The 10,001-nt window shown below is 43.8% G+C and overlaps 1 protein-coding gene across 1 annotated transcript in view; it reads left to right on the top strand.

Annotated features, from left to right (window-relative positions):
• Positions 1-9,357: 9,357 nt before the first annotated feature.
• The window catches only part of PRSS16 (serine protease 16), an 11,642-nt gene continuing 10,998 nt past the window's right edge, over positions 9,358-10,001 (top strand). Inside the window, exons 1-2 of the mRNA XM_017520530.2 lie at positions 9,358-9,427; positions 9,501-9,661. Of these exons, the coding sequence (XP_017376019.1) occupies positions 9,358-9,427; positions 9,501-9,661 (231 nt within the window). The remainder of the gene's footprint in view (positions 9,428-9,500; positions 9,662-10,001) is intronic.

Here is a 10,001-nt window from a genome sequence, read left to right as displayed (position 1 = left end):
GGGACTAGGGACAAACACTCCCCATCTCAGAGGAGAGATTAGGTGACTCGTGGTCACAGGCCCCCTCCCCACACGGGACTAGGGACAAACACTCAGCAACTCAGGATTACTTGGGGATAGAAGCCCAGGCAGCCCTGACCATCACGGCAAGCCTCTCGGGCCCCTTCCACCCTTCCATGCTGTGGAAGCTTTCGCTTTGGCTTGCTCAATAAGCTGCACTGCTGCTCACTCTCTGGGTCCGTGAACCCTTGTTTGGAGCTGGAACACTCACCGTGGGGGTAAGGCTTCCTGCTTGGTACTTCCGGCAAGGGAGGCCAAGAACCTGAGCCCGGAGCCCAAGCTGCAAATGTGGGTGCAATATCACCCCTTGCCCCGAGGTCTCCCAGCAGTCTAAGTTCTTTTCCATTTTTAGGTTTCCACGCGGCCCCCAATCCCACTCAAAGAAGCCCTGAGAAGCATCGCCCCATCACCCCTCCGTGCCGGCCTTCCTGATAGTCCACTGCCCTCCACTCTTCACTTCTTTTTCCTTTATATTACTCATATAACAAGACAGGAATGGAAGGTCTGACTGCACACCTCTGGAGGGCCTTCTGGAATTAGAGAGCCTGAAGTAGCTGGAAGGAAGAACCATCAGACATTTACTGATCCTTATTCCAGCTTCAGTTGACAACTGACCTTGGCCCAACCTCCTGACTCCACACCCTAAGACCTTCTCCCAGCTTGAAAAGACTGCCCTGAAGTGTAATGTCTGTAACTCCACTCTTCACCCCAAACCTATAAAACCAACTCCTATCCTATCCCTCTTTGCAGACGCCATTTTCGGCCTCATCCAGCCTGTACCCAGGTGAATAAACAGCCATGCTGCTCACACAAAGCCTGTTTGGGGGTCTCTTTGTTCAGAGAGCGGGTTTTAACAGGTATTACCTTCTATCCCCTGAAGATATCCCATAGAAGGGGCTGTCGTGGTCTTTACTAACGATTTCAGCAGTGGCAAAGCTGCTGTTGTGGGGCTGAAACAATAAGTGTGGCAAACTCATTATTTGTCAGCCAAAGAGCCGAGTTTACAGCGATAATTAAGGTTTTGCAAACATTTAGACAACCAGTAAACATAATTTCTATTGAAAACAATGGAAATTAAATCAAAGCCATTACACCCAAACAGAGGTTAATGCCCCTTTAATTTGGACAAGTAGTGGCATAGTAACCCCACATCCAGAATGACATGATTAATCATAAGCATATATGATAGAATTCCTTTTATATGGAATGTTCAAAAAGGCAAATAAATATATAGAGAAAATAGATTAATGGTTGTCTGAGGCTAGGGATACGAATGGGTATTCACTGCAAATAGGCATGAAGAGAATTTTTGGGGGTTACTGAAAATGTTCTAACACTGAATTCTGCTAATAGTTCACAAATTTATAAATCTACTAAAAAACATTACATTGTACGCTTAAAAACAGATGAGTTTTATGGTATGTAAATTATACCTAACAAAAGCAATTAAAAAAAAAAAATGAGTTTGGCCAGGAGTGGTGACTCACGCCTGTAATCCCAGCATTTTGGGAGGCCAAGGTTGGCAGATCACGAGGTCAGAGTTCGACACCAGCCTGGCCAATATGGTGAAACACCGTCTCTACTAAAAATACAAAATTAGCTGGGTGTGATGGCACACACCTGTAGTCCCAGCTACTCAGGGAAGCTGAGGTAGGAGAATAGCTTGAACCCAAAAGGCAGAGGTTGCAGTGAGCCGAGATCACACCACTGCACTCCAGCCTGGGGGACAGAGCGAGACTCCATGTCAAAAAAAAAAAAGTTCAAGAGTCTTCTACGGTGGTTGTTTCCTTTTACTTTTCCAATGCCTTTATTGCCTATCTGTAGGGAACCAGCCACGCACCCCACCCATGGGTACCCTGAGTTCGGTGGCAACAAAGGAATGAGAAAAAGACAGATAAAGAGAGTTAGTGGGACCAGGGAACCACCACTTCTTACTCCGGAGGCAGTGAAGGCCCCGGGCTCTGGTTTCCACAATATTTATTGAACACAATCACTTTTATCTGTAGTGCGGTGGCAGGGTGAATCGGTGAAGGGAGGCTGTGCGTCAAACATAAAATTGACTGCAGTGGCTGTTTATGTGCGTTTCTCAAGCGCTAAAAGTGTACACTTATCAACAGACAGTGCAGCTGGTGGGAGCCGGCTTAGCAAGGAGCCTACACGTCTGGTTACACTTCAGTGCTTCAAGGGAGTGTGGTGTCCTTGGGCACTATGTTTAGAATATCAGAGCATAGGTCACTCTGCTCCTGGGAACATGCTGGCAAAGAGAGGCCTTCCTCCCCAGATGCCTCCTCTGCCTTCCGCAGTTAATTGTTCCTGATTTATTTTATACATTATCTATAAGCAGTGTATTTATACATTACTCATATCCAGTTTATGTGGAGACACTGTAAGCCCTTCCTCCATTGCTGCTCCCCACAACATCTCTCTGTTTCTTTTTATATAAAGCTGCCATTGTTATTATGGCTTGTTCGCGGCATTGGGTTTCTTTCTACAGTTGTTCTTTGCAGACTAAGAACAAACAGCATCAACAGACACAAATTTAAGCAAAATTAGCAATGGTTGTTACTTAATAGTTTTGATTTATTTTAAAGGATTGATATTGGAGATGCCATTAGCTGCCTTAGCAAGAATATTAGCTTCAGGCAACAGGGTAAGATGAGCATGAGATGTTTTAAAAATTTGCCTCTTCACTGTAGCAATATTCAGAGTTAAATTATTCTTTTTTTGTGTTATAACAAGATGTTTAAAAAAAATTCTTTTTGCCCAGTAGATGACGCTTAATTATTTCCCAATGATGTTTAGAGGCATTATAAGAGCTAGGCGTAATATAGAAATTAGAGGTATTTTAGTTACATTGCATTTGCAGACGGTGCTTAAGACTCAAGATACAATTTTTCATTGAAACGACCATCTGTTGTAAATCATTGATTTGATTTGCCAGTTTTTTATTTATTTGGCTTTGGGAATTCCAAGGCTTTGAGAAATTTTTTTGCCAATTATTTACAAAACTTGTAGTTTGAATAGAAGAATGCAAAGCAACACCAGCAGCAGCAGCAGTAGCTGTGACAGCTACAAGACCCATGGTTACAGCTATTAAAGTAAATATAATTTTTTTATTTATTATTTCTTTAATACTTTAGTTATGTATGGAAGGAGAAGCCTCCCCAGGTCTGTTAAGAGAAACAGGTATTTAAACTTTTTCTGGAGCTCAGACTAGTAAAATATTATTGTCTTTATTTTTATTTTATTTTATTATTTTTTAAAGACAGCGTTTCACCATGTCGGCCAGGATGGCCTTGAACTCCCAACTTCAGGCGATCCCCCCCGCCCACCAACCCCTCAACCTTGGCCTCCCAAAGTGCTGGGATTACAGGCACAAGCTACCGCACCTGGCCTATTGTCTTTATTAAAGGTGGAATTAATGCAGGTAAAAAGGCGGCAATTTGGGCATGATATAGTTTGGGAGTTGGGCTGAATGTTAACTTTACTTATCACTAACATAAAAGGGGGTTTGACACAACTTTGTAAGGGAACTGATTAGAAAGCAATGTCATGATAAACAAAGCTTTATGTCTATGTCTAAGACTGTAATCTTCTTCTCAAATTTTAACTGGGGTTTGAGCCATTATTAATTCCTATAGTTTTGGGTGTTCCGGGCTCACAATAGGACTGACCCTTTGGAGGTGGAGGAGCTATACTGTTCTCCTCCCACTTAATAGGGTAATTTGTTTTAATTCTTCTATATAATTTTGGTGCATTATTTGGGAAGTTGGCTGCAAAAGGAGTTTTTCTACATTCTTCGCTGTCCAGTACAATTTACTGCAAATTTCCCCTAGGGATCTAATTAATGACGATTTTATAGGAATTATTTTGCAGTACAGCATCGCTATTTGCAATGCAACTTTCCCAGGTTAGCACCTCTAACTTTCTAGACCATTTGGTGGCCTGCAAAGGGCAGGGCTTTTATTAAGCTTAAATTTATTAGTTTGGTGATCTGTTATAACATAGCCGGGCTTATTTAATTGTATTTAAAGATGGAAATGTTCTTTCACTAATTACATGATAAGTGAGCCTTGAGCAGTTTTGCCCTGGAACATAAGTTATTTAGCTTTGAATATTGTAAATTAGACATTCTGCCACGGGTCCTAAACAGATAGGTGGGAAACGATAGCCTATGGACACACTCATTAACATACCTTTCTCTTTAGGGTGAGAGGGCCTGGATCACTTGTTGGTCTGCGCATCCAAACACTGTCATTAACATATACCTTTACTGGGGGATCTAACTATGAAACAGGTCTAATTAAGGGCGGGAAAGGAACATAAGCCCAGTAAGTGTGATTTCTCTCAGCCCTAGCTACAATGAGACTCACCGCCAAGGTGACTACCATCATTGCTGCTAGGACTAAGTTACCAGGAGTTGGAGGTAGCTGCTATGCCTTTAAGTTGTTTTCAGCAAGCTGCGTCAGCCTCTTGATCTGTTTGCAGGTTGGTGGTTTCGCTTGAGGAGTTTTGGGTTTTTACCTTCTTCCTGGAAATGTTTATTTTGGCTATCAGGCTTGTTGGGGGCTAGTAAGTGTCCCAGAAGCCTCTCCTTTTCTTCTTTTTTGGGTTTTGGTTCATTATAGAGCTTAAGCTGTCTGGTGGGTATTCGAGAGAAAGCTGATTTTCTTCTGTGGAAATATAAGAAAATTCTCTCCCCTATGTAATTACCCTTCCTTTTTCCCCAGTATTTGCTCTTGTGTTCTTCCACCAGACCAACATTTCTTCCTGGAAGTTTATTTTTTGTCCAGTTAAGTGTTGTTTTGCAGCTATTGAGACCTGATCCTTGGAAATGTTTAAAAAATTTAAAGTTGTAAGGGCTAATTGTAATTGCATGGAGCGGGGGGTGGAGTATTCTCTGTTTTTCCCTTGCTTGTGTTTTAATAACCAAGTTTTTAATGTTCTATTAGTGTTTTCGATAACAGCTTGGCCTTGTGAGTTGTGAGGAATTCTAGTAGTACGAGTAATTTTCTATTGTGATAAGTAGCCTGGGCCACTGTCAGTTTTAATTTTTTGAGGAATGGGCACAACAGCAAAGCAGGGTAATAGATGTCTTTTAACATGAGCTGTGCTTTTTCCTGTTTGGCATGTAGCCCAAATGAAATGAGAAAAGGTACTAACAGTAGCATGTACATAAGCAAGTTTGCCAAAAGATGGAACATGTGTTACATCCATTTGCCATACAGCGTTAGGACTTAGGCCTCGTGGGTTTACTCCCGCGCCTTGATGGGGCAGATGTAAAACCTGACACTGTGGACAGTGTTGTACAACGTTTTTTGCTTGTTTTCAAGTAATTTGGAATTTATTTTTTAATCCTGCTGCATTGATATGGGTCAAAGAGTGAAAGTTGTGGCCTTCTGTAAAAACAGCAGAAATCAGAAGGTCCGCTTGATTATTAACAGCTGTAGGAGGACCTGGGCGATTACTATATATTCCCAGGTCCTCTTACAGCTGTGAGTAATGTAAAAAGGGGAATTTTCAAGTCTGCACTGCAGTTTGTAAAGACTGAAAGAGCTGGCTAAGTAGCTCATCAGGAAGGAACTTCGTTAAAGCAGTTTCAATGTGCTGAGTGGCTTGTACCACATATGCTGAGTCAGAAACAATAGGCTGGTTAACATCTGTTAACACTGCTACAATAGCTTGTAATTCAACTCTTTGTGCACACTGGAAATTAGTTGGAATAATTTTTTTACAAGGCCCAACATAAGCAGCTTTGCCATTATTATTCATTAGTAAAAATAGTAATGGCTCCTTTGATGGAGGCAGAGGACTAATTTTTGGAAGGGCCTAAGGAGTTAATTTTGGAAATTGAAAATTTTTTGTCTGAGGTAAGGATTGTTTAAGCTCCCAATAAACTCTGCTAGATTAATTTGCTCACTTAACAAATTCACAAAAGCCTGTTTGAGTTTTGTTCATTGGAACAATTATTTTGCTAGGATTAAACTCACGTAATTTAAGAATTCTAGTTTTAGCCTGTTTAATTCACAAAGCAATTTGATCTAAGTACACAGTGAGTGTTTTAACACTATTGTGAGGTAAGAAGGACTATTCAACTAAATCCTTATCCTGAGCAATAACCCCTGTAGGTGAGTGAGAGGACCAAACACAAGAAACTGTAAAGGCAATTTAGAGTCTATCCCAGAAACCTGAGCCGTTGAATTGTTTTTTTCGCGGCAGCAGGAGCCAATTTTCTTTTACTGTGAAAGGGTCTCCTCTGAGAATGGAGAATACATTAGACATAGCGTTAAGTTGGAATATCTCCCAGTAATTTTTTGGAAATTATTTAAAGTTTTTAAAGGGTGCTTTCTCATTTGGATGTTTTAAGATTTAATGCTTTTACTTTTCACCTGCATTCTAAGACAGTGAAAGGGAGTGGCCGTTTGAACTTTATTAGGCTCTATGATAAGACCAGCGCCAACCGCAGCCTTTTGTAGAAAAGAGCAGCACTGAAGAAGTCTTCCTCGGGCTTCTGCAGCACACGATATATCATCCACTTAGCAGGTAATACAGCATTCCGGGAATTTTTTCCTGACGGGTTGAATAGCCCTTCCCACAAATGTCTGACAAATAGTGGGACTCTTAACGTTCCTTGAGGCAGAACTTTCCATTAATATTTAGCAGCAGGCTCCTTGTTATTTATAGCAGGAACCGTAAATGCAAATTTTTTACAGTTCTTAGCGGCCAGTGGAACGGTGAAAAGGCAGTCTTTTAAATTTGTAGTAATTAATGGCCAATCTTTGGTACCACGGTTGGAGACAGGAGGCCTGGTAGAGGGGTAGGTTCAGTTACGGCCTTGACAGCTCTCAGGTCGGCTAACCTGCGCCATCTGCCGGATTTTTCCTTTATCACAAATACTGGAGAGTTCACGGTGAAAAAGCTTGTTCAGTGTCTTTTCTCTAACTGTGCCTTAACCAATACTTGCAAAGCCTCCCATTTTTCTTTTGTAGGCAGCCACTGCTCCACCCCAACCGGACGCTGAGCTGTCCGTTTTAACGGAATGGTCTGGGGAGGCTCAGCAGTGGCCGCCCCTAAAAATGACAGCCAAGCGTTTTCTGTGAAATGTCTCAGATGCTTGAATCGGCTCAAGAAGGCCACCCTCCCTTTCTCCCAATCCCTTTCGGGGTTTATATCCCATGTTGATCATTACTTTCTTACATTTGGGACTGTAGTTTGGAGCTGGAATAGAAATGTCAGCGCCCCGTTGCTGTAACAGGTCTCCTTCCCATTGACTTACGGGAATAGGGGTAACGCGCGGTTGAGTGGTTCCCTCTTGCTTGTCCAGTTCCTCGCATGGAAGGACTCGAGCTCCGATAGACTCTGAGGCCGTGTGAACTCCTGCAAGTCCCACAGGGGCCTTTCCTTTTGGCCATTATTTGGGCCACTGATTTAAGGCAATTATTGAAACATTAGCTCCAGCGTCTACTAAACCTTCAAATTGTCTTCCCTGAATAGTTACAGTACAAATGGGCCTATTTCCAGATACTTGATTTAGCCAATAAACAGCCTTTCTTGCTGAATTTGTGCTTCCAAATCCTCCCGTTCTTTCCACTGAACTGTCTTTCGGTTTAATATATGGTAAAAGCAGACGCTGGGCTATTCTGTCTCCTGGGTTAGCACTTCAAGGTGTGGTGCAGCTAACAAGCAAGTGGATTTCTCCTTTGTAATAAGAATCAACAACTCCAGTATGACTCTAAACACCTTTTAGATTTAAACTTGATCTTCCCAAAATTAACCCCAAAGGCCCTTGCACCCCTGTTGGCACTTTTATAGGTGGCTCTCCAGGTAGCAAAGAAATAGCTGTAGTACCACATAAATCTACTCTGCGCTTACTGAGGTGGCGGGGGACAATTGTTGTACCCTTGTGGCTGGTTTGGCATCTGACAAGGTTGGAAAGACCCTTTCCTATCAAATTACTAAAAAATCGTTAAGGAAGCTATTGGCCAGTATAGACCAAATTCTCCTTTGTTCATGCATTATTACAGACTGTGGCTTGTGACAAACGTTTTTGCCCGTATGACTGGGAAGCACTAGCGATTAAAACAATTGTCTTAATTGTTTTAATTGCTAGATTTTACTTTCAGTAAGATGGGGTACCAGAGAAGTGTTCTGAACCAGAGAGTGAATGATTGTGAATGACTGAGCTAATATTTAATATGATCTCTCCATCTGCTGAATGTGGAATAAGTCATAAGGCAGATACAGGGAGACCAGCTAAGAAGCTTCTATGATAGCCCAAGTCAGAGGTGATGGTGGCTCAGCAGTGTCAGCACTGAAGGTGGTGAGAAGTCATGAGATTCTGTATATATTTTTTAAATTTATGGGAATAATTTTTTAAATGTACAATATTTCTCACTGTCATAAGTCCTATGAAAAAGAATTAGGAATAAAGTTTGAAAGGAATAGACGAGGACCTTAGGTTTGACAATTTTTAAAAAGATGACCATGGAAGACCTTTCTGAATTTTGGGAGAGAAAAGTTCCCAGATACTTGTATGGCTGCCTCTCCAGCCTCCTTCAGAGCATCTGACTCTATTAACAACTCCCAGGGAATGACCTTTGCATGCAGATCTGACTGAAGTGAAGAAGCAAGCAATGTGCATTTCTGGAGAAATCACAGTCCACAGGGCAGGAGCAAGCCTGGTAGGTTCAAAGAACTGTAAGGAGTCTATGGAGAGGTGAGATCGTGGGTCAGAGGGGCTCAGGGCAGTGCCAAGGAGCAGAAAGTGAGGGGCCGGTGAATAGACACAGTGAGATTGAGGGACAGAGACTGGAGTATGGAGAGGAAGACTTTAACAGAGACGGGGCTAACAACACAGGGAGAGGCTGGGTGTGGGAACTGCTGAGTAATTAAGACATGTGGAGGGGCAGAAAAGACAGACTGAGTGGGCAACTGGGGTTCCAGAGAGGTACAGAGGTGGGAGAGACAGAGGCTGAAGGACAGTCAGGCATGCAAAGGGGAGTCTGAGTGAAGAGGAGTAGACTGAAGGGTGGAGAGGGGAGGAGATGGGGAGGGCTACTGAGAGCTGAGGGAGGAACAGACTCAGCAGAGAGAAGAAATGGATTTCCAGTGCCGTCAGCAGCCTCTGCACCGACTCTGGCGTCCCTGCCCCGCTTTAGCAATTCCTACAGACGCTTGACCTGCCAGGAAAGGCATCTGGAAAGAAACCTGAGCCTCTGCTGAAAATGATGAATTTAAAGCCCGGCCACCAAGGATGACATAAAGGTCATCCTGGGGGAGAACAGAGTCCTGAACAGCATGGCCATCTGGTGTGTCCCGTGGCTGGGCTCTCTGCTCCTGGTTTCCCTCTGGGGACCCTCGGCTCCAGGTAAGAGGAGACTGAGGGTCAGCAGGGCATCCTAAGGACACCAGGCTGACTTCTTCCCCTCCATGTCCCACAGCCTCCCTTCTCAGGCGCCTGGGTGAGCACATTCAGCAGTTTCAGGAGAGCTCTGCCCTGGGCCTGGGCCTAGGGCTGGGTGCTGGGGCCCTCCCAAAAGTGGGATGGCTGGAGCAGCTTCTAGATCCCTTCAACGTGTCCGATGGACGATCCTTCCTGCAGGTGAGGCCAAAAGACGGGGAGTCCACTGCCCATCCTGCCCTCCCTCAGTCTCCCTCCACTTTTCCTCAGTCTGCACCTGTTTTCCCTCTCCACACCCCAGTTCTCCCATCCCTCAGTCTCCCCCCTCTCTTCCTCAGTCTGCACCTGTTTTCCCTCTCCACACCCCAGTTCTCCCATCCCTCAGTCTCCCCCCCTTCCTCAGTCTGCATGTTTTCCCTCTCCACACCCCAGTTCTCCCATCCCTTAGTCTCCCCCCTCTCTTCCTCAGTCTGCATGTTTTCCCTCTCCACACCCCAGTTCTCCCATCCCTCAGTCTCCCTCTTCTCTTCCTCAGCCTGCA

Source organism: Cebus imitator, unplaced genomic scaffold, assembly GCF_001604975.1.
Source record: "Cebus imitator isolate Cc_AM_T3 unplaced genomic scaffold, Cebus_imitator-1.0 Scaffold848, whole genome shotgun sequence".
Classification (NCBI taxonomy): Eukaryota; Metazoa; Chordata; class Mammalia; order Primates; family Cebidae; genus Cebus; species Cebus imitator.
This window is presented reverse-complemented; position numbering and strand designations above follow the sequence as displayed.